This window comes from Myotis nattereri, assembly GCF_964212035.1.
Source record: "Myotis nattereri genome assembly, chromosome: 3".
Classification (NCBI taxonomy): domain Eukaryota; kingdom Metazoa; phylum Chordata; class Mammalia; order Chiroptera; family Vespertilionidae; genus Myotis; species Myotis nattereri.
Window position 1 is genome coordinate 135,472,669 of NC_138077.1, and position 25,646 is coordinate 135,498,314.

Consider the following 25,646-nt stretch of genomic DNA (forward strand, 5'->3'; position numbering starts at 1 on the left):
GCTGCGCGGAATCTGCACTGCCGGAATCTGCACTGCCGCCTGCTTATTACGTACTGGGAGGATTGTTGACAAGTGCTCTGGAGCCTGCCTCTCCGCGCTCTTCCTTCCTCTCTCCCTCCCTCCCTCCCTCCCTCTGTCCTCCTTCCTCTCTGTCTCTCTGCAATGATCCGGCTCTGAGGATGGCTGCTCCACGGGTCTGTCAGGTGCAGTTTTTGGTGGCTTATCTTGAGGAACCTGGGATAGAAGGTCTGTTCCTATAAATAAAATAAAAACCAAATAGCTCTATATTTGTTTCAGGCTGGTATGGCCTTTGTTGGAGAAATAGGCCTTTTGTGGGTTTCCCTTTTGGGGTCCTGATTAATCTATTATGGATGGCAAGGTGCTATGTACATGAGTAAGTAAAAAGTGTTGTGATTTGCTTAATATTAATATTCTTTTAGCTTTGATATCCTCCCTAGGGGTAGTGGTGGTTCCTGCAAAGGCACTGTGGAAATTTACAAGAGAGAATTAATGTCGCTCTTAAAGCATTTAGCTCTGTTGACCATTTTGGCCAAATCTGCAGTTTTAGCCAGGCTTGTATGAATTTAGACATTTCTTTCTGGGGTCTGAATGCCATCCAGCTATGGCTGGTCCCTTTATTTTATTACCAATGAATGTGATCATTTCCAGCATTTAAAAATAGATGTTTGCTTAAAGTTAATTAGTTCATCCTCACCATAGCTTTGGTTTTCTTTATAAACAGCATGATGGTTTTATTTCCCTTCAGACTATCTCTTGTCCTCTCTCCTTGAAAGATAGAGGAAACTGAGGCATGTAAATAGATACTAAGTGATTATAGGTTAGACCTTAAAGCTTTAAACTTCCAGTGCTTTCGATTATTCTGCCTTCATCCATATTTGTGTTAATATATAAAAACACAAATGAATTTTAGGAGCCATTTATTTCCGATGCTTCATTATTTTTACAGATTTTGTGGCTACATGCTTGGGGCTCTGCTTTCTGTTCTGCTTCTATTCAATTTCAGCATTGGAAAGAATGGAGGCAGTAGGCCTCTCTGAACTTGTTTGCTGTCAGCAGATTTTTTTTTTTTAATTAACTGATTAAAAAATTTTTTTACTTTAAATATAGCCCACTTAATCCTTTTTCATATTCGTCTGAAAAGTGGGCATGCAGTTGATTGGCCTATGTGTGAGTGAGGTAGTGAAGGTACTGGGAAACCTGCTCTTCCCAGTCATGCTACAGACAAAATAATGTAGAACTTCTATGGGGTCCACTTGTATTGTCTTATGGAATCAAGGCAGCCAGAGAGGTTTGGGAGTAAGGGTGTGACATTTACTTAGCCATGAATTATGATGTCAGTCAGGACACAAAGTATTTTGAGTTGTGCCTATTTATCATCATAGACTAATACACAAAACTATTAATCTGATGGGATTTGTTGATTTGCATTTAAGCAAGCTTTGCTCAACTTGGTAGAGGTTTGCTAATAATATTTGAGAGCCTGTTTCTTTGACTAACTTGCATTTGTGTGGGTAAATGTAAGGATGGTGTGAAGCTTTAAAGATTATAAACACACACACACACACACACACACATTGTCATTACTTAAAGGTAGGATAGCACTAGCTCTCTGATAACATCACTAGCTATCTCAGAACATGCTGTATATATGGAAATCTTCCTTTGGGAAGTGCTAATTCCATGATTTGCAAAATCCGATTTTGGCATGTCAGGTTATCTGAGCATAAAACTTTAAACATGTTGGTCTCATATTATGCTCTGCAACGATGCCATTGTTTTGTAGTTCATTTCCCATCAGCCCAACATTGTCTTTAATCACTTTTCTTCTGAATGTGGAAGGCAGTCTTTGACCTCTGGGGTGTTCAGTACTGGACCATCTGAGAGTTGCATGTCCTAGATGACTCACTCTAAGGTTTCCTGCTTTTGATGGAAATTAAAACTGGGTTGCCCAGGTGGCATGCACTTGACTGGTTTTGCCTGTATAAAATTAATACGGTGTGGGGATGGCGATGGGTCTAGAGGAGTTATGATTGAATGCAAAAGAACTTCTCATTGCAGAGCAATGTGGATGTTTATATTTTAATAATAATTATTGTTCAAGTTACTGTACCTTTCCTGATTGTTACAAAAATCATGCTAAAGCTGAAGAATGAGTGAAAAGGAAGAGAAAGTGTAGAGGGAGGATGAGACCTTTCCCCAAAGAAGTAAGAGAGCTGCACTCAAATGCACAGTATGTTTTGCTCACTGTGTGATCATCAGAGTTTCAGTAGCTTCTGGGCTTGTCCAGAAATCTTACCTAGAGATCATGGAGCCTTCCCACTGAGTACTTTTTATATGGAATGAAGTTCAGCTGTTGACATTTTCCAGCCTCCTCTCCAGGACAGTGTTTTCTCTCCTCTTTTGACTCTTGGGAAGGACTTGCGAAGGAGAGATCTTTTGTCTTTTGATGATATTCATTCATTTGGGGTTGATACAGCTTGAATAGGGCTGATTTCCTGATAGCAGTAATCTGGTCACCTTTCCTGTGTGTAACTGAGTCTATTTGGGTGGGCTCTTTCCTTTGTGCCTGAAGGTGAGGCAATGCCTTCTGGGCTCCCTGTCCTCCCTGTTCTGGGCTACTCCCTTCTGGGCTCTTTTCCTGCTTGACTCTCAAATTTAGCCATTTGCTTGATTCTCAAATAGGAAAAAAAGGGAGAGGATTAGATGCTTTTTTTGCTTACCCAGTGGCCCAACTTTTTCATGTTACTAATTATCACTGTGTCAGGTTGTTACCTAACACTAATTTTCAAAAAATTGAGCATGCGAAGGAAGGTTTAGAATCCCCAAGATTTTTTTGGGGGAATAAAGGTTTGTCTGGTGGCTGTGAAGGGCTCCTATGGGATTCATTGAATACTTCTCTCTCTCCACCACCCCCACCCCCCATCCACCTACCTACTATCCCTTTGGGTGTTAAACTAACAAAAAAAAACCCACAAAAACCCATGTTTTCCCTGTGTCTTGGGACTCTTTGACCCCTGGCACTTTTTGGACTGCATTTTCTTGGTTGGAATAGGAAATCTCCATAGCTGATGTGAGAGTAGACAAAGGGGAGCCCAGGTCTGCTCAGGGGCCATTCTCCTGAGGGAAAGGGATAATTATTTTCCATAAGCTGAGGTATTAAACCTCTTTCATTTGCGCTTCGCTGACCATGAGTGTGACGGTGACATCATGCCTCACGATTGTCATTTGTTCCCAACCCTTTCAGCATTTTGATAAGGAGAGGATGTCAGTGGACCAGCCTGGGCTTAGCTTCGCTGACATCTCTGCACAGCTCACCCTCTTCCTGGAACCCTAGGACAGATGGAAGAGCTTAGCTGCTGACCCGAATATGTATAGTTGGGTTTAAACTCCATATTCCTGTTGAACCTATGAAGCTGGCCTGAGCAGATTTTCCCTAGCATCCAAATGTAAAAAGCAAGCAACCCACTTTTTCTCTCAAAATTGGAGTAAAAATAGGTGTTTTCATTAGTAATGGCAGCAAGCTCGGCATTCTGACTACCTCAACCAAGGGGGCTGCTTTTATAATTTCTCTCTCAACTAAGAGGGCTGCAGCCAACCCCATCCCCCAACACACACACTCAAGTACACACAGCTGCTGAAACGAAAGCTCTCTTTGGATGCTTGACTGTTTAATATGTAATGTGATACCTTGTCTCACAGTGACAGGGTGACAGACGGGCATTGGCTCTATAATACAGAATTACCTTTTGTGCATCCCTCCTACAACAAAGCCAAATCCATTGACTCTCCCTAATATGGTAATATGTCTGATGTGCTCCAGATGTTTTGGAAGCTCGGAACAGCTTCAAAGTCTCCTTGTTTTTCTTTTCTCTTTAACCCTTCTTTAAGCATTGCTTTTGTGAAATAGAAGCATTAGATTTTTCTTGGGTTTTATATTGTAATGAACATGTAGCTAATGAGAGGACTAGTGAAACGTCTTTGTGTCTAAAACATAATAAAATTACAAGGACTGTACATACATTCTATTTTTTTCAGATATTAGTAAAGAATTACCTTCTCTATGAGTGTTTGTGTTCTGAAATCTGTGGCTCTCATCAGTTGCTTAGTTGAAATTCCTTCAGCTAAGGAATCTGGCCTCCTTTATGTTTCAATTTTCCCAACCCCTTTTACATTAAGGCAAAAGGGAGATCAAGAACAGGAATTCTTACTCCACTTTGCTGCTGCTGTTCTAGGCGTAGAAAGAAGATGGTTTTAGTGTGTGGTCTTCTATCTTTTCATTTCTCGATGATTTGGAAGATGGGATGAAAAGTTCCTGAATCTGATGGCAGGGTTCTGTTGTATCTGATTTCCTTGGAGTTCTCAGTTTGAGAGCAGGGGCACTGCCATTGTGGTGGATGCTTGGTTTCAGGCCTGTGACATGCCGCTCCTGTCAGCTGATGGTGACTGGCTGAGGTTACAGGCAGTCCCCAGGCTGCCTTTACTGCGTGATTTGGAATTTTCAGCTCATATTTATTGCTTTTGTCAAAGACAATAGACGCGGTTTAATTTAAGTTCAACCTACTGAATATTAATAGAGGAGAACAAATGCTAATGTGGGGAGACTGAATCCTTGGGCCATTCAGTTTCCTCTATTTAACCTCCTCTCCCCAACAAAGGTTTGTGTAGGCTGGGGGAGGGGTTTGGGAAAATAAAATCAATTTGTGTTTGAAGGAGGAGGGGTTGCCTTTTCATCGTTTCTCATTTACTAACAATAATAATTTAAAAAATTGTTGGCAGGGCTTTGTTAGGGGGGAGGAAAAGGCAGCACCTATTAACTCGTCTAATATTATAATGATGGGTATTCTGCCCTGTGGCATCATATCCCATATTGCTGACTTGGCTCTTTTGGATTGGACAGGCAGTAGGATTTGGATGAAAACATTCAAAATGAAAGGGGGTAGTCAGTATACTGGAGATGTTAAAAGGGTGTGTGTGTGTGTGTGTGTGTGCGCGTGCATGTGTGCGTGCGTGTGTGTGTGTGTTTCTGTGTATAGGTGTGTACAAAAGAAAAAGCCCAGGTTTATCCAACCATGTAGACTAAAAATAAATGTGACTGTTCTTTGTGCTGACATAACACAGGATGGTTTGTCAAATTGAAAAAGTCATTCATATGCAGAACTAGTCAGTCTCTCCCCATCCACCCCTCCTCCTATAAAAGCTCAGAAAAGCAAAGGTCCTTCAATTTGCATAACAGGCAATCAATTTCCTGGCCTAGGCCCCATTTTCCTATTCTGGAAAGTCAGTCCACAAGCTACCTCTCTTGTACTTGAGGTAATCAGTCATTGTTAATCCTTGGAATGGGGAAAATTTTGGAGCTCTTTGAAGAGATTAGCCTGGTAAGGGCTTCAGAACAATGGGCCCACTACTTTTATTTCTTTTAATGTAGCCCAGTCTTGCCTTAGTATTTCAGATCATCCTCATCTGTTTGCCTCACAATGAGCTCACATACAGTCCATTAAAATTCCCCATTTTTCATCAAAAATATTATAGTCCAGCTTCCCTGCATTTGTGCTTGGGCATTTGAGTTTTTGAAGGGAAGAAACATAATATGCCTTTTTACACTGAAGCCCCTTGGATATGAACACCTTTCCCAGCCTGTTACTTATTTAAAGTCTGTATTTGTCATTAGCTGACTCTTATAGCTCTGTGATAGGTTTTGTAAGCAATCTTTTTTTCACTTCACAAATTAGTGATAAAAGGTGGCAGAATGCCCATACAGAACTTTGGAACTGGGTGCCTCACTGTGTGAGAAATGGCTCACCTGTCCAAATTTCAGATGATGGACTAGGAAACAGAAGCATGGCAAAAATGAGACTTTTAATAACACTCTTGAGTGTGCACCCATTTTACAGGATCACAAGTGGGGCAAGGAACATAGCCTATTATTTAGACCCTCCTCCAGTTCCTCATTGGCTGAGTACTATTTGGTCACCTGTTTCCTAATAGGTCGTCTAGGTCTTGCTGTCTCCCATTGGGTTATTTAAAAAAAATGGGCTGGGGCCTTCTGTAGTTGCTTCTGCCTCCCTTTGTCTCCAGGCCCTAGCACTCGTGCTATCAGCCACATTAATAACTCTCATCGTCTCTCCCCACCCCCACATTCTGTTTGCTCTGGGGAAATTCTGCAGCAGCCTGGCCACACGCTGTTTCTTTTCCATGAAGGTAAATCAGAGGCATGTTTCTTACAACTGTGAGTTGTATGGTCATAGTTTGTGCAGTATAATTGGTTTCCTGGGACTTAATTCACACTTGCCTAGAGCTTTATAGTGTTTTAAGGCAACCAGGTCTCTTACGGGTTTGAGCCTTGTGTTCTCCTACAATAGTGGTTCTCAAAAGGTAGTTCCTGGACCAGCCAAAGTAACACCAGCGCCAGCTGGGAATTTGTTAGAATAGCATAACTGGGGTTGAGGCCTAGGGGACTGTTTGACAAAGCTCTCCAGGTGATTTTTACTCTTGCTCAAGTTTGAGAATCACTACTACTGTCTACAATCTACTGAGATTATTCTTGTTAGAAGGACAAGCGTATAGCTATCATTGAATATCTTAACTTTTCTCTGCTAAATCATTCACTCATTTGCTGCTTCCTCACTCAGCAAATACTTAAGGTCTAAGGGTAAGGCAGCATTTCTTCCCCACATTCACCTAGCAGCGTCTAGTTCTTCCTTATTTCCCCCTTGATCCAAATATATTTTCAGAACCACTTGTCCCTCCCTCCCTCTCTTCCTCTCCTCTTCCCTCTCCTCCCTCTCCTCCCTCTCCTCCCTCTCCTCCCTCTCCTCCTCTCCCCTCCCTCTCCTCCCTCTCCTCTCTCTCCTCTCTCTCTTTCTTTCTTTTCCCTGATGCATAAAACAGCACCAGAGGCATGGATGAATAGAATGGACACATATATCTCCAAGGGGAGGAAGGTGGAGGGGATTGGAAGAAATTAACCAGAGAACATGTATGCATAGCCATGGACATAGATAATATTGTTGTGAAGGCCTGGTGGGGGGCAGACGGTGGAGGTTGAGTGGAGGGGGTAAAGGGGAGGGAAAATGGGGGACATCTGTAATAGTGTCAACAATAAAAAGATAGAAAATTGAGATTCAAAAAACAAACAAAAAAGAATAAAACACCACACACACACAAAACACATCACTTCTTTTTACTCCTCCTTCACCACCACTGTCACACTGGTTTCTGTTTTGTTTTTAGGCATATTGCAAATTCCAGCTTTGCTCTTCTTATGCTAGTATTTATTGCAAGCTTGCTGGCTCCACTGATTCATATCCATTGCCCTCCCCTATCACTTTATTTTGCCCTATAAGTGCAAAGTTTCTTCTTTGCACATACTACTAACTGGTACAACCATGTGTACTTGTCCATCTATCTCCTCTCATTGGAATTTAGATTTTGTTTGGGATGCCTGTATCCCTGGCATATATAGGGGGTGTTAAGGAAATGAATGGATGAATATATATTCCCTCCCTTCTTTCCTGCTTTATTCTCCTTTATGTACTATTGAAAAAATTGGAACTCAACCAAGAGTACACATATTTAGATGCGTATCTGCTTTTTTTCTTATTAATTTTACATATGGTGCTATAACTAGAATTTTTACTATGACTTTTCCATACTTTTCAAGCGTGGCAATTCATTCATCTTGTGTTTGTTTTTTGTTTTTTTACATATGCGACATATTATGCCCCTGGGCAGTTTCCTAAGTCAGTTATCTGTATCTTCCTACTGTTTCGGTGGGCTGGCATCCCTCCTACCCACAATGTGACGTTACTAAAGTGCTCTAATTTAGTGTTGATATATAAAGGCGTAATTTCAACCCACATATGTAGTTTTAGTTTTCTAGAGCTACATTAAATTTTTTTTAAAAAGCAGGTAAGATTAATTTTAGTATATTTGACATAATATATGCAAAACATGTCAAGAATTAATATGACATTATTAATCAAATGTTAGTTATACTGTTTTAAATTAATAATGAAAATGTATTTCCTCATCCATGCTAGCCATGTTTCATATGCTCACTAGTGGCCATTGTAATGGCCACTGCTCTAATCTTTGAAACACCAGCCATAGTTCTACCCTTAGACTCATAGATTTATATATAGTTATGTCCCTTTTTTGCCTCAGTGCAAACCCCCCACATTTCTCTTTCTTTGGGAAGTTGTATACATTTTCATTTCCATATTGTATTCATGACTCCCAAAGCCACATGTCTCAGTAACAGCTACAGGATTGTATTTACTGCACTGAATTAGATTTCCAACCTCATGTTATTACAGATAACTCTGAAATGATGTAAAAGTAGATAACTGAAGAAATGCATGCATAAACAGGTCAAGCCCCAGGGCTTTGTTGCAGTGTACAATGTTCTTTCAGAAAATTTTAACCAATATATAGGATACTGTAATCTACATAGTGCAGTGATGGCGAACCTATGACACGTGTGTCAGAGGTGACACGTGAACTCATTTTTTTGGTTGATTTTTCTTTGTTAAATGGCATTTAAATATATAAAATAAATATCAAAAATATAAATCTTTGTTTTACTATGGTTGCAAATATCAAAAAATTTCTTTATGTGACATGGCACCAGAGTTAGGGTTTTTCAAAATGCTGACACGCCGATCTCAAAAGGTTCGCCATCACTGACATAGTGTTGAGTGCAAATAACAGAAACCACTCTTTCAACCAAAAAGGGATCTAATACAGTGAATTAAGTGCATACCAAATTGGTGGAACATTTAGAAGAACCAAAATCAAGGGGTCACCCAGCACATTTGGCTTCGTTTAAAAGACAAGTACCATGACTATTTTACAGATACTGTGCTAGCATTCCTGCTGATGCCACTGAGGCTGGTGACTAGACTGTGAAATTGGGGGTCAGTCGCTGTGGACATTTTTGTTGGTACAAGCTTCCCCATGGGTAGAATCTAAGTTTTATCAAAAATCTTAGATGCAAGGACATTTGAATGCTAGAATACCCATCAGGCTTTTATTCAACTGTCACTCATGAATGTGGCCTTACTGCTTGCTAAATACTTCCATATTACTTGGCATAACCCTTCCCTAGGAACTTTCTCCAGTATAGTTACACATGCTGGGCCTCCACAACTCCCTCTTCTACATGGTACTGTAAATGTAGTCATAGATAGTCCTGGTCCTTTAAGACAGTCGAAGGCAAATACGGTGACTGTCTAATATAATGGATTGCTATGAAGAGGAAGTTGGGTAGTAGGATTTCTAGTTAATAACTAAGATATGGCTATAAAGTAATGACATTTTTTCTTATATGGCAGGTACTAGTCCCTGAAGGCAATTCCAAAAAGGAATTCAGTATTTCTAGAGTAAATATTTAGCCCTTGAAGATTTACTGGTTTGAATTGGTAATACTTCAGATGCCTTTCTTCTCTTCCACCCCCAGCCCTAAAAGATATTTATGTACTTAAAAAAAAAACCCTTCAGTATATTATTATAATTAAAATTTTCTGCTTGAATTTTTTTTACTATTACAATTGTTTATTTGTTAGGCATTCACTCCTGTAAAAGGTTCAAAGTAGATGAGGTATGATTTTTTTTCCCCCCATTCAAAAGAGATATGTGCCTTTAAATTATTTTCTGTCCACCACAAGTCATTGTGTAGGGTTAACTGTGGTAAAGTACTGCTTCCTGATGTCATGTGTTTAAGTGTTTGTCCCCTTTTCTCACCTGTAGGGCTCCTTGGTAATGGCCAGTCTAAGGGATTAGGACCAGCATCAGAACAGTCAGAGAATGAGAAGGATGATGCATCCCAAGTGTCCTCTACTAGCAACGATGTTAGTTCTTCAGATTTTGAAGAAGGGCCGTCGAGGAAAAGGTTAGTACCCAAGGCTGAAAGTATTGGTGCCTTAAATCAGGGACTGCAAACTAGGTGACAGTTTTTGCCACATGGAAACAAACTTGGGCCCATTCATGCAATCTCCTGATTTTTCGTAGAGGAGTCAGGGTTCTGAATTTTTATATTAAACGTCCTGGTTTCAAAATATAGTCCACTAATTATATCTAAAAATAAATAGACACAAAAAATGGTATGGGCCAAATAAAACATGTTATTATCATAAAAATTGGCCAGAGTCACCAATGTGTAATTCTTGTATTCATTTAAAAAAATATTTTTATTAATTTTAGAGGGGGGGGGAGAGAGAGAGAGAGAGAGAGAGAGAGAGAGAGAGAGAGAGACATCAATGATGAGAGAGAATCACTGATTAGCTGCCTTCTGCACACCCCCTACTGGGGATCAAGCCCACAACCCACACATGAGCCCTGACGGGGAATCAAACCGTGACCTCCTGGTTCATAGCTTGATGCTCAACCACTGAGCCATGTCAGCCGGATCTGTCTTGTGTTCATTTTAATAGATTCTTATCAGTTAGTATTTCTTGAGTATATTAGATGATATTTTGCCATTCCTGAACAGAAATGTTTCTAAGAATTTGAAGAATTAAATGTGTCTCTGAAAATTTCCCCCCCTCATCTGGAAAGCAAAATCCATATGATGTTTAATCAGGTTGGTAGTTGTGGAATAGGTTCTTAAAACTTTGAGTTTACCAGCAGTTTTCTTTTCTTTTTTTTTTTAAATTACTTTTAAAAATAAACTTAAGATGGTTGGAAAAGGAAGTTGGCTGTGTAGCTAAGAGTTTGTGGTTTCATGGTCAAACAATGGCAGTGACATTATATAATGACTAGAGGCCCGATGTACGAAGATTCGTGCAAGAATGGGCCTTCCTTCCCCTGACTGCCGCCACTGCCTTCGCTCTGGCCGGAGCCGCCTTTCCGCCTTCTCTCCAGTCGGGAGCCACCTTTCCAGCTTCATTCAGACCCAGAGACACCTTTCCACCTTCCCATGCTGCCCAGAGGCCTGGAGTGGCTGGGGCGGTGCGGAACGCCTGCGTTGTTGCCATGGTGATGATGCAAAGTCCCGCCCCACCCCCAACCACTTGGCGTCTGCATATGCAAATTAACCCATCATCTTTGTTGGGTTAATTTGCATACTCATGCCTGATTGGCTGGTGGGTGTCGCAAAGGTACAGTCAATTTACATCTTTCTCTTTTATTAGTGTAGATGTTTTTAATTGGGTGTTTTAGAAACCCTTTTGGTAGTTATCTGCTTTATTTCATATCTTATGTGTTGTGTCCCCCCCTTTATCATTTAGAATTTATATTTCATTTTATTTCTTTTCCATTCACATACTTAAAGTTTTCCTGGATGACGAGATTAATGACATTTTCTTAGAATCTGTTAGTTTGAGAGGTTAGGGAAAGGAGGAAAATTTCCTTGGTCTGGTCCTTTCTGTTTACTCTTTCTACAGAATTATAGTTACATTTTGGAAACTATCTAGATGTTTATATCTAATGAAGAACTGAGTATGGTGGAAAGTCAAAAGGATTTTAGCCATGTGTAGATATTTGAAATCCTTAACAGAACTGTACTTTGGATATGAAATATGAGGTGCATCGCACCAAGTGTTAGTTTATTTTTCGTCAACATGGAGTGTCTTTGTTTAAAAAGTTCCATGATACAGCGCCTGTATTAAGTTCTATCCTCAATTTTCTTGTAATCATCAGCACTGTGTCTTGGATATCACTGGATTTGTTGTTCATTTAGCAAGCATGAATAAGAAGTATGTCTGCCAGTGTACTGGAATTTGTATACCACTCTTTTTAAAGACACGTTGGTGAGTGTCTAACATATTGCTCTGCCTCAATTTGAGAACTGCATTATCACTAGAGAGGGGGAGCTCAGGATGTGTTAAACCACACCAGTAAATATATATTGGAATGTGTAATGTTATCCAAGCTTCCAAACATTGTGTATGGTCATACATCTGGCATCATCTTTCATCTCTGTTTGTGGAGCAAAATTCTATGACTGTGCGGTTGGAAGTGACAGCACCCAGTCTTTTAGCTGTGTTGTGTAACTTGTCCATCATCCTCACCTCTGGTAAGACCCGGGCAGCGTGGGAGCTTGATGATGAAGATCAGCAGGCAACATTCTCTTGAAGGGGTCCTTTGTCCCTGGCTCCTTTCTCAGATGACTGTGCTGCTGGCTTCCTCTTTGCATGGTACACTGGTGTGGCGTGGCTGCTGTGTGCACAGCATGTGGCTTTAATTTTCCAGGCCAGTGGAAAAGAGAACCTTAGTTCAGGGTGAACTTAAGGCAAATTTCATTATTACTAATCTACTCTAATTTTTAATGTGCTAAACATCTTGTTTTACTGAACTGAAGATTCATAGCCGCATTTTATTTGGTTGTGATCACACTCTACTAGTGAAATCCACCAGGGACTTACTGTAGATGGAGGGTTGACCAGTCAGGCTAGGCTTAGGGCTGGTCTGTGGTAGCCTGTATTACAGGTGGAGGGCTGTGTAATTGATCAACTGGTGGGGAAGTTAGGGGCATACATTTCACAATGTTGCCAAATATGTAATAACTACAAAATAATAACTTTTAATACTTTTTCTGCTCTTCCCTCCCCCCCTCCCCCCCCTCCCCCATTGGTAGTTAATGTAAATATTTAGGAACCCTGTTGTCTAAGGCAGAATGTGTGATCTGGAACCTGAATTCTTGGGGTTTTGTTAGTATACTGCAGCAATTTTCTTCTTTTTCATCCCATGGTACACATAAACTAATTGCTAAAATTCTGTGGCACACTAAAAAATATACTTTTTGCCAATATGACAAAAAAAATAGGTATAATTTTGATTCATTCACAGCAGATGGCTATTGTGTTGGTTGTTGTCATTATTTTATTTGACAACCTAAGGGAAAAGCAGTCATTGCCCCTGACTAAATAGTCAGGTATTGTATGTTTTAAAGATTCTTGCAGCACACCCCTTGAAATATTCAGATTGCAAAGATCCCCTTCATTTTATATAGATTGTATCTTTTCTTATACTTGACTGTGTGTGTCATCTCTCCCTCCAAGGAGTCAAGTCCAGAGTAAATAGTGGTTATTTCAAAATGTTACTTTAAGTTTAGGGTGGATTGTGGTCTAGATGCTACTTTTAACCTTGTGTCTAAAATTCCCTAACCCTCACAAATACATTGGAAGATCAGGTTTTATGATTGACTGTTTGCATTCACTGTTGTCATTTATACATCATACATTGAATTGTAAAAATTCAAGGTCATGATTTATATATTTGCTTTGAAAAAAGCAGTCTGTACATTTTTGGAATGATTAAAATTGCTAGCTCTTCTAGTTCAGTTAATTACTTTTTATAGATACTTGGTTTTAGGAATAGCAGTTAATATACGTTTTGTCTTGGTGGTGAAAGGGAAAGAAAGGAATTTATATGTGTGACTTCCTTAAGAAAAGTTAGTCTGTGGTGTAGATTATGCCATCCTTAGTTCAACCATGCCCTGAGTTTCCCACCTATAAATGGAATCAATTCCATTTGCTGATGATGCTTTTTAAGTCTTCAGTCAGAAAATGTGTGTACAAGGTGTTATTTTTCTACAGGAAACCCCCTATGCTATGTTTTGCCTTTGGTTTTAAATGAAGTTGGGTAGCTTTTTGGCACATAGGAAACAGTAGAATCCAGAGATTATAGGAATTATTTTCCTTGACAGAATTAAAAATAAAAGGTATCATTTTGCCTAGCCATTAAAAAGTCATCATCTAAAGTCTGCGCGCCCCCCCCCCCCCCCCTCCTTGTTAATCCTCACCTGATGATATTTCCTCCATTGAATTTCAGAGAGTGGAAGGAAGAGGGAGAAATAGAGAAACATCGATGTGACAGAGATATATTGATTGGTTGCTTGCCCAACCCAGGCTAGGGATTGAGCCTGCAATCAAAGTACATGCCCTTGACCAGAATCGAACCCGAGACCCTTCAGTCCGCGTGCTGACGCTCTGTTCATTGAGACAAATCGGCTAGGGCTAAAGTCACTCTTTGTAAAAGGAAAAGCCACCCTCTCTCTAGAAGTTCTTTGCCTGTTTGATGTACATGGCTGCCCAGCCATTGAAGAGCTGAAGGACTTAGTGTGGTGGGAACTCCTAGGTGTTGGTTTTCCTTTTTTTTTTTTTAATCATTGTGGTAGGTGTTTAAAATAATTTTAAAAATTATCATGTAGTTTTTAATGTTTAGAATGGAAACTATAGACTTTCAACCTTTCATAGGCCTCTTCTGATGGAGGGCCATGCCTACCTAAGCTCCTTACCCTCCTCCCTACCTTATATTGCCTACCCTGATACACTTAATGGTTGTAAAATTTGTATTTCCTGCAAGAAGTATATGAGTATTTTCAGGAAACAGAGTGGACAGATTTTGTCTGTCAGGTGTGGCCTGACTGAGAGACTCTGCAGTGGTTAGAGGAGATAGAGGCTATTTGTTTAGCTGATGAAAAGGAAGGTGTTATACAAAGAAATTGGTGATGGTATATTTTTAGGTGCAAGTAAGTGAAAATCCAAAATGTGAGGTCCACAAAGGGGTCATTTGAATTGACCACTCAAATATGAACTGTGTATTTTATTTTATTTTTGGGTAGATGGAGGAAAGTAGAAAGGAAAAATGTGAAGAGAGTGGTCTTTCTTAAGGACTTGTCATGAGGACCTTGTATGTGGCACAGTGGTTAAGAGTATGGACTGGAGCTAGACATGTGGTTCAACCATCTGCTTGTTATATGCTCTTGGGCAGGTTCTATACCATCACTGGGACTCAGTTTTATCACCTGTATAATGTCTATGATAATAATCACCTCATGGTGGTATTTTGTGCTGAACACGTTAATTCACAAAGAGCACTCAAGTGTATAATAAGTACTGTGTGCTAGATATTATTAACTGTCACCAGTGTATGTGGCACATGAATTGCTACATGTGAATATGCACATTCATCAGAGACTTTGCAAACGTGGTTTACAGGGATTTTGATTTTATAAATTGTGATTTCTATTTTCCCTCCATTGCATCACCGTCAGCAGCCATCTGTGGGCAGATGGGAAAGTGTGGGTGTGTGTCCCTCTTTGGAAGTTACTGAGTCACAAGAAGGATCTTTGTGGTTGTATAGTGTGAAATTTCCTTCTCAAAGCTTGGCGTGACCAGGTATTTGCTTGCACAGAGCAGGCAGAAGTGAGATGAGGTTGAGAGAGTAGAAAGTGCAGACTATACCTCTGCAAGGACATAACTTTTCTTTTTGTTAAATTAACAGAAGACCTGATATATTTTAATTAGGCCTTTTATAGTATAAGATTTATTGAGTTCAAAGATAGTCCTCTTCCAGTAGACTGGATTTTGAATGTGAATTGTGTTAAGAGTGAGGATGCCATGACTTAGTGCAGTTTAGTTTCTGGATATGATTATACGAAGACAATGAGAATTTTCCTAGGTTTTTAACAGGTATTTTTTCCCCTCAGGTGAATTGCCTATGTAAATGTTTTCCTGATTATTTCTGTTCTCTGTCACTATCCTATATAATAAAAACCCAGCGACTGAAACAGTGGAACGACCAGAATGAACAGAGACCAGAACACCATGGCCCCTTGCCCAGGCTGGCCCACCCCCCAGGGAGTGGTTAGGGTAGGGGTGGGCAAACTTTTTGACTCGAGGGCCACAATGGGTTTTTAAACTGGACCGGAGGGCCGGAACAAAAGCATGGATGGAGTGTTTGTGTGAACTAATATAAATTCAAAGTAAACATCATTACATAAAAGGGTACGGTCTTTTTTTTTTTTTTTTTAGTTTTATTCATTTCAAATGGGCCAGATCCGGCCCGCGGGCCGTAGTTTGCCCACGGCTGGGTTAAGGGCACCCCTAGGCAATGCAGTAGGGTGCGAGTTTGATGGAGGAAAGTCAAAGAAATAGGGGGGAGGGTTTTAAGGGTCTGTGGCATTGTGGTGGTTGGCCCAGAGTAGGTTTGTCATATGCTGGGGAAGGAAGAGGAAGATCTGAGTGGAAAACGGCTCAGCACAGTACCTTTCTCATTGCGAACCGGGACGGCAACAGCCATGGACTAAATGGGGAGGTTGTTTCATGAATGCGCTTGGGACCGACATGTTCATGGCAGTGGCAGTACTCCCGAAACTTCACTGATTTCAAATAGTAAACAGCTATCAATGTCAAAGAACAGAAAAATCCTCTCCAACTAGAGGCCCTGGATGTTGCAATGCAACAGAAGGAAACACCACTTAAGGAGGAGCTAGAAAAACTGGAAGTATGTAACCAGAGGATTGTGGGATTGTGGAGGACGCCTGGGTGCCTACCACTAGAATGGGGTAGCCTGTTACGTGCAAGTACATAGTCAGCCCTATAGTCCTGTCTCGCAGTATTTGGATGTGACTTCTGGCAGGAAATTATTTCGATTGAGGTTTGCTGTTCCCTTGCGTGAGGAAGATCAGAATTAAAGGTTTCATTTGTTACCTTGGTTTTAAGCGGAGGAAAATGGAATAGTGACGAATAAGAAACTTTGGAGATAGGGAAGGGCAGTTTGTCCAGACTGTTGAGAACTCAGAATTATAGTTTGATTGGGATAGAAATCCTGCTAATAGCACCTGATTCCTGAAATCTGAGCACTCTACTTTTAGGTTTTCCGTTCATGTTTTTGGAGACTGCCTATTAAAACATTCCTGGTTGGAAAGTGCAGAACACCACCGCCCCTTGCCCAGGCTGTCCCTGCCCTCCAGGAAAAGGTTAGGAGTGATCAGGCAGACAGGCGAGTGGTTAGGGGTAATCAGGCGGGCAGGCAGAGTGGTTAGGGGCAATCAGGCAGGCAGGCGAGCAGTTAGGAACCAGCGGTCCCAGATTGCGAGAGGGATGTCTGACTGCCGGTTCAGGCCTGATCCTCAGGGATCGGATTGGGCCTAAACCAGCAGTCGCACATCCCCTAAAAGGTCCCAGATTATGAGAGGGTATAGGCCGGGCTGAAGGGTCCACCCTGCACAAATTTCATGCTTCCGGTCTCTAGTATCCTATCTAATAATAGACAAAGATTGAAATTAACCGTACCTTCGCTACGCTTCCCATTGGCTAATCACTGACATATGTAAATTAACCACCAACCAAGATGGTGGCCGGCAGCCACGCAGTGAAGCGAGCAGGAGGCTTGCTTACTCCAGTGATGGAGGAAGCCAAGGTTCCCTGCCTGACGCGGCCCGGCTCTGAGCTCCAAAAGCAACAAAGTTGTAATTATAGAAGCTAAACAAACCCCACATACCTGCTTTCAGCAGGCCGTCGCCTCGGAGCTGGAGCGGCAACAAAGTTTCAATTATAGAAGGTAAATAAATCCCAGAATAAAAAAAAAAGGAGAAGCTGGGAGCTTCAGTCGCCAGCGGGCTTGGCCAGCCTGAAAACCCTCAGCCCCTCATCTAGATTGGCCAGGGACCCCAATGGGGACCCCCACCCTGAAGGGGGTGCAGGCAGCCTGAAAACAGCCATCAGCCCCTCATCCAGGCTGGCCAGGCACCCCAGTGGGGACCTCAACCCTGAAGGGGGTGTGACCAGCTGCAAACACCCATCAGCCCCTCACCCAGGCTGGCCAGGCACCCAAGCGGGACCCCCACCCTGGTCCGGGACACCCTTCAGGGAAAACCAGCCGGCCCCCACCCATGCACCAGGCCTCTATCCTATATAGTAAAAGGGTAATATGCAAACTGACCCTAACAGCAGAAAGACTGGGAATGACTGGTCACTGTGACACACACTGACCACCAGGGGGCAGATGCTCAATACAGGAGCTGCCCTCTGGTGGTCAGTGAGCTCCCACATTGGGGAGCTCTGCTCAGCCACAAGCCAGGCTGATGGCTGCCAGTACAGTGGTGGTGGTGGGAGCCTCTCCTGCCTCCTCAGCAGCGCTAAGGATGTCCGACTGCAGCTTAGGCCTGCTCCCCGCTGGCAAGTGGATATCCCCCAAGGGCTGCTGGGCTGCCAGAGGGATGTCTGATTGCCACCTTAGACCCAATCCCCCCCGGGGAGCATGCCTAAGCCAGCAGGTGGTCATCCTCCAAGGGGTCCCAGACTGCAAGAGGGCATAGGCCGGGCTGAGGTACCACCCCTCCCCCCCTCCCCCAAGGGCACAAATTTTTGTGCACCAGGCCTCTAGTATATATATAAAAGCCTAAGCGACCATTTGACCATTCGACTGGTAGCTATGACATGCACTGACCACCAGGGAGCAGACGTTCAACACACAGGCATTGAAACATGGAACAGACTGATGAATCTCAGAGGAGGGGGCCAGGAAGAGATTAACCAAACATCTTATATGCATACTAGAGGCCCGGTGCTCGGATTCGTGCACTGGTGGGGTTCCTCGGCCTGGCCTGTGGGGATCGGGCTGAAACCAGCTCTTTGACATCTCCTGAGGGGTTCCGGATTGCAAGAGGGAGCAGGCTAGGCCGAGGGACCCCACCAGTGCATGAATCTGTGCATTGGGCTTCTAGTGTTGATATCAAATACTTTTATACCTCCAAGTTGAAAGGATGATAGTCCCCTCCCCACAGGATTCTTGCTTGGCAGTGTGCAGTGTGAGAAATTGGAGTTACTCAGTGTGAACAACCTTCATAATTTGAAGAGCCTAAATAATTTTTACATTTATCTTTAACAAAGTGCATCAGTGGTATTGTTTAATGTTAAATGCACTTGCTTTTATTGCCAAATTCAAAGCAAAAAAGCAGTACACAGCTTAGATATATTTTTCTTAACTTTTAATTTAGGTTTAGATACCCTTACTCACCAGGCTTTTGCAAATTATTTTGTTGTTACAACCTTGAGTGTTTTACAAAGTAGGGATTATCACTGTTATAATTTTAAATTCGAAAGCTACCTTAACTGAAACAGAGTCTTCACTTAAATAAATAAGGAAGGGGCAAGATTGAGGAATGGAATATTATGTGACATATTCAGTAACCACAAAAAATAATTGTGGAATTAAATATAAAGTAACGGTAGATGTGTCCAGCCTGCCTGCTCTTTTTATTTAGATAGTTGCCATTTCTGATGCTCTTCTTTTCTTTTTTTAGATTTAAATGTCTTTCTGGGTTCATTTTTCTTTTCCTTTTACCTGAAGGACCTTAACATTTCTATATAGGTCTGCTGGGTTTTGATGAATCTTTCAACTTTTGTATGTTGAAAAAGGTATATAAAGGTCTTTCTCACCCTAATTTAAAGGACATATTTATATTTTATGAGAACTGTAGAATCACATGTAGTTGTAAGAAATTCTTCTTCATTTTTAAAATATATTTTTGCTGGGTATGGAATTCTAGGGTCCCTAGCACCCCCCATAGTGATGTAAAGATTGGCTCCACTCCATTATCTCCAGGCTTGCATTGTTTTTTGATAGGAAGTCTATTGTCATTCTTAGCTCTCTAAGAAGTATCATTCTCCCCAGTCAACTTCTTAAGATTTTATTATATTCTATCATGCAGTGCCCCTTGGTATAGTTTTCTTTATGTTTCTTGTGTTTGGAGTTACTGAATTTTAGTTCTGTAGATTTCATCAGTTTTGGAAAGTTTGGCGCCAGTATTTCTGCAAATATTTCTGGGCCTCATCCTCCGGAAATTGTTTCTTTGTTACTAATGATGAGGTCCAGAAATTAGGATTTTAACAAGATTCCCAGGTGATTCTAATGTGCAGCCAAGGTTGAGAACCACTGCTCTAGAGTGTGATGAAATTATTAGAAAGCATTTTGATCCTTTTGGGCCTTGGCTTTCAGTTTTGTTAGATAGGACCAGAAAAGTGTTTTCTATAGAATTAAATTTTTACCACCATTCAGGTAAACTCAAATGAGTTTATCTGATGTCCTGTGAATCATGATGTTTACCATTTTGAACAATAGGTGCAGGCACTGTTCCTGGCTGTGAGAAATGCTCACCTGTCTGAATTAAAATAACAGACCTGGAGACAGAAGTATGGTGAAAATGAGACTTTTAATATGTTCTTGCAAGAGCCAGTGTCCTTCCATTTGTAAGGCACACATGGAATAGTGATCACAGCCTATTTACTCTTAAGGTGGGAGGGTCCCTCCTCTGGTTCCTCATTGGCTGAGTGCTATGGGGTTAACAGTTTCCTCATATGTCATCTAGGTCTTATTGTCTCTTATTGGGTTATTTTTTTAAAAAAATGGGCTAAGGCCTTTTCTAGTTGTTGCCATCTCCTTCTGTCTATTTGGCGGGTACCTTGGGGGTTTCCACCATGATGCTGACTCATGTACTAGTATACTGTTCTTTGTTCTTATATCCTCTTTCCTCCTCCCTACATTCTGTTTGTCCTGGGAAATTCAGTCACCTTTTCCATTAAAAGTTGACTATGCTGAAGATGGATCACAGAGGCCTATTTCTTGCACTGGCCCTGTGTGGGATTCGGGGACTGTTCCCTCTAACCCCTTCTTATCGTACTCTCTTGGGTAGTTTCCTCACACTGTGCTCGCTGGTACTCAGCAAGTGCTTGAGGAGGACCCTTGGCAGATCCAGAGTTTTCCATTTGATTCTCCCCTCTCTGGTACTTTGCCCGACAGATTCTCCTCTATCCTTGGACTCCCCAAAATCTCTACTCCTTCTCAACTTAGATTCCTGTAGAGACCAGACATGTCAGACTTGCGGCATGTGGCCCGCAGGCTGTGAGTTTGACATGCTTGCTCTAGACTGTACTTGAATTTCCCTTCCTTATGCCATGGCCTGAAAATTCTCAAGGTAGTAAGCTGAGCAATCATTTGTTTCCCATCTTTTGGGATCATAGTGCGTTATTATGTGCTGTTGATTGTCTTGTGTGGATTTTAGTTTTTTCAGGCAGAAAGTAAATTTTGTCTCTTAATACTTGGTATTAGCTAGAAGCAAAAGTTCTGACCTGTTCTTTGAATGCTAAATGAGGGAGAGCAAAACACACCACCAGAAAATATAACTACAATAGTCCCCCCCTTATATGTGGTTTCAATTATTTGTGGTCAGTCACGGTCTAAACATTAATGGAAAATTCCAGAAGCATACAATTCTTAAGTTTTAAATTATGTGCTATTCGGAGTAGTATGATAGAACCTCATGCTGTCTTGCTCTGTTCCACCTGGAATATGATTCATATCTTTGTTCAGCATATTCACGCTATATTGCTACCCCCCTGTCAGTCACTTATTAGCCCTCTCAGTTATCAGGTGGACTGAGGCATTATTGCAGTGCTTATGTTTGAGGAATTTTTATTTTACGTAATGCCCCAAAATGCGAGAGTGGTGGTGATGCTGGCAATTTGGATATGCCAAAGAGAAACTGTTTCCTTAAGTGAAAGGGTTTGTATGTATAGGAAAAAACATAGTATATATAGGGTTCAGTACTATCGGTGGTTTCCAAACGGTATCTCCCTGCAGATAAGGAGGGACTTATCATAGTCATAACCTGTTCATTTAATTTTGTTAGTCATTAAAAGAGAAAACTGAGAATTGCATTAGCCCTAATGCAATGAAAACGACAATTTCAAAGCAAGGAAGCAATGAGCTATAAAAAGAAAAATCTCACTCCATGAGAGAGCATGAAGTTCTAGAACTTTTGCCTCTAAAGGAAGAACTGCCTCTTAGTAATATAACACATTGTGCTAATAAGTAAATCTTACCTTAATTTTCATGAAATGCCTGAAAAGTTTTATCATCCTTGTTTTATAGCTGAGTCAACAAAAGTTTACTATACCTTACTAATGACACATTTCTTAAAAGTAGCAAAGTCGGGGTTTGAACCCAAGTCTTTGTAGCTGTAATCCTGAACTTTTACATTATACCACATCGCCTTCATGTACTTCCTAGACAGACAAATTCCAGAAGGGCACTTCTTCTGTGCCGCAGTACCTGACTTGGTGAGCAAAACATGGCAGGATCACAACCCAACTACCCCCTCAGCTGAGCACCTTTGTGCAGTGCACACCCCCTGTGGCTGCTCAAATTATACAACCCAGTCAATGTTCTCTTTTCCTCCAGTGTTTGTATTCCTCCTTTAATGAAATAAAAAAAAAATTTTTCTTCATTGTAAACCAAGCAGTAGATGGAAAGGGAGAAAATATTAGTAGCGCCCAGCTGTGGTGCCTCAGTGGTTGACCTTCAACCTATGAACCAGGAGGTCACAGTTCGATTCCTGGGTGGGAGCACATGCCCTGGCTACGGGCTTGATGCCCAATAGAGGGGGCATGCATGAGGCAGCCAGTCGATCAGTGGTTCTCTCTCATTGTTGATGTTTCTCTCTTTCCCTCTTCCTTCCTCTCTGAAATCAATAAAAACAACAAAAAATTTTAGTAGCTTATCTTGATCAACACACATTTTGCTTTTGAAATAATCTCTGGAGTCCTCCAGAATGAGAGGTTAGAGGTCATGCTTTTCATGCACAAGGGCACTGGGGAAAGAGGTTTATCCTGGATATGAGAACATGTAGCACCTGGTTGACTATTCTGTTTCAGGTGGCTGTTCCAAATAGATCTGTGATTACTTTGTGATTGTAGTGGGTTCTTTCTAGTCCCTCTGGGACAATACCCTTTTATATGACTTTACCCTTTTATTTCTTTTTTTTTTTAATATTTTATTGATTTTTTTACAGGGAGGAAGGAAGAGAGATAGAGAGTTAGAAACATCGATGAGAGAGTAACATCGATCAGCTGCCTCCTGCACACCTCCTACTGGGGATGTGCCCACAACCAAGGTACATGCCCTTGACCGGAATCAAACCTGGGACCTTTTAGTCCGCAGGCTGACGCTCTCTCCACTGAGCCAAACCGGTTAGGGCATACCCTTTTTATTTCACTTTTCATTTAGCTGACTGGAGTTGGTGGGTTTTAAGGGGTTAAAGTAATTGGCTCACTTCATGGTGCCTGCTGGCTAAAGCACATGTGCGTTCTGTTTAGACTGGTTTGAATCCGTTTCTCTTCTTAACTCTCCATGGGAGAGTCAGTTTCCCCAAAGAACCTTTGTCGTATGGCTGTGACAAACACCTATGTAACTCATATTCTGCTTATGTATTACATGGTGGTATGCCGGCCACTGTTCTAAATTCTTTCCATGTATTAGCCTATTTAATTCTCACAGCAAATCCTTTGGCATAGGTCTTTTATTATCCACCCCCATTTTATAGATGAGAAAACTGAGGCACAGACGACTGCACCTTGCCCAAGAGCTAACGCTCTGGGTATATTGTCAGCACTCTCTATTCGTCTTGAGTGGGTTAGTGATGATGAAGAGATGGAGGTGATGTGTTTTCAAACATTTTTGAGAGTCTTGAGAATTCTGAGGGCTGGGCAAAGAGATCCCATTTTAACTCTCAGAGTAAGGAGTGTGACCCTCAGAGAAGGTGTGTTCAGGGGTGCTAATTTATCCATCAGACTTCAAGTTGTTTGCCAGATACTGGGATGGATCTAGAAGATTATTCTTTTTTTTTTTTTTTTTTAGAAGATTATTCTTTAAGCCTGATTTTGTGGTACAAGTAATCTCCATTCCAGCGAGAAGAAACAGGAGCAAATAATGTCAAATGCAGTGTGGAGAGTGTCATGGAAGGTGCAGTGTGACCTTTGTGGGACCCAGAGGGCAAATGACATGAGGAGGGAGTGTCTAGGGAAATTAGGGTATCTACAGAAAGGTGGCATGTGACTTAGTTTTTTCCTTCTGTTGATGGGGGTGGGGGTAGGATGGGGTGAGTGAGAGTGAAGGAGAAGGGACTCTTCTTACTCTTGCTGTGCTCTGGGCTCCATGGTGGAGCTCCTCTTGTAATTTTCTGGCAGAGTGTGATGGGAACCAGCTGCTGGCTTCTCAGGCAAAATAATGAAGAGGAGCAGGCCTAGTGCTTGGGGCTCAATCAACCCAGTAGCTGGATGATAGGGAGCCGCATTGATAAGATGAAGAGCATCTTAGGGGTTGGGCTCCTTGCCCATGGGAGGAGACCACAGCTGCTGGAGAGCTGCAGAGCAGGAAGGTTAAGCCTCTTGGTTGTCCTTGGGTGGGGCTGAGCCTTGACACATGAGGGAATTCTCTGTGCAGTCTGCTTCTGGAGGGCCTGGTATATTTCAGGGCTTTATTTACCTCACCTCACCAGAGGGGCTGGAAGGGGCAGGATTTACTTAGTAACTTTTCTTTACCAGCATGCTGAGCTTGAGACAAGGGTTAGTTGATATTTAGAAAGGGCACACATATTTGTTGGTGGAAAATTAATAGGTCCCAGGACAGTTTTCTGACAAAAAGAAGCCTCAGAACTGACACAGTTCTTGTATTTGATGTAAGAAGTCACTTGTAGTGCAGGTGCACCACACATCCCCTCACCACCCCTTCCTGGTGACAGCAAGGACACATTGATCGACAGGCCCTGCAGGGACTGTGTGGTGGGCTGAGAGCTGGGGAGGCTTCAGTTTGGACCAGCCCAGCTAGGGCTGATCCAAATTTGTTGCAGTTACCAACAAATTCAATAACCTCTCAACATTAGGTAGGAGCCTGATATGCTTCACCATTAGTCCCCAGATGAGTCTCTAAGCCAAGATGTGCTTAGAGGCAATGGATATTTGTTGACTACATAGTGAAAGACTGCATTAACTGCTTTCCATTATTAAAAGGAACAGGTGAGCTCCTGTCTTCACTTTTGAAAAACAAGCCCCAATTTTCATTTCTTTTTTCTTTCTTTTTTTTTTTTTTTAAAGGGTTGGCCTAAAGCATAAGAATTTCTTGGCTAATTAAAAGGAATTCGGGAGCACTGTGCTATTTGAAAGCTATCACTGTTGTTCTCTGGTTTTGATCAGAAGGCTTTCAGTATAAATTTACACTGGCTCCATCCTGTCTTGAGTTATAAGATTATCGTGGAAATTAAGTGTGTGTTAAAGCATCACATATCTGGCCTGGGTAATTGGGCTGGGGTAGCACCTTTGATGTATATGGAGTAACACTGCGTAGGAATCTAAAGCAGGGAGAGATGCATCTTTGCTGGCCCCCCCCTTTGTTTTTTTGGCTATGTGTAATTTATTTTAAAATTTACTAATGTTACTTTCTTGGAATTGTGTGTGAAGTTGGGCTCCTTTTAACAAGATGTTTTTTTCTGCTAGATATTGGGGTTCTGTATAGAGAAGTCTTGGTAGATGATCACTTCTGCATAAACACGCACCATGGTCCTAAGAGGTCAGCGCCCATAGGTCCGAGTATGAAGGAAGGAACAGGAAACATGGGGCCTGCCCAGAGCACGTGTGTCCTATTCAGGGTGAAAGATTTGCAAAATACCTTTGACTTACTTGGGCAAATTTTTAGACACTTGTGGAAATGGGCACTACCCCCATAATTTGCTTTAAGGTTCTTGGTAAGCTCACAGACTTCTGCTACATCTGTTTCTTGAAGGAAAATGACTAATTTCATTGGAGGCAGTTTTATTACTGCTGTGGTCATTTCCTTCTGTTACCTCAGAGCTCTGATTGCAAGGTGATCACTTCTACCTTCCATGCAAATTATGGTCTAGCAAGCTTTGTGGTTGCCATGGAAACTGAGTACCAGTTTCTTCCTTCCTCCCATAAAGCTCTTCCTAGGCTTTAAATATGAATGTCTTCGTCACGTGCTTTTGCCCTCCTTGCCTTTTACACCCACAAAGGACAGATGTAAACAAGTCCCTCGTGTTTTCAGAGGTG

General features: G+C 41.7%; 1 protein-coding gene across 1 annotated transcript in view; it reads left to right on the forward strand.

The window, feature by feature from the left end:
• The window catches only part of JARID2 (jumonji and AT-rich interaction domain containing 2), a 285,665-nt gene that overhangs the window by 158,641 nt on the left and 101,378 nt on the right, over positions 1-25,646 (forward strand). The window contains exon 4 of the mRNA XM_081087719.1: positions 9,769-9,910. Coding sequence (XP_080943845.1) covers positions 9,769-9,910 — 142 coding nt within the window. The remainder of the gene's footprint in view (positions 1-9,768; positions 9,911-25,646) is intronic.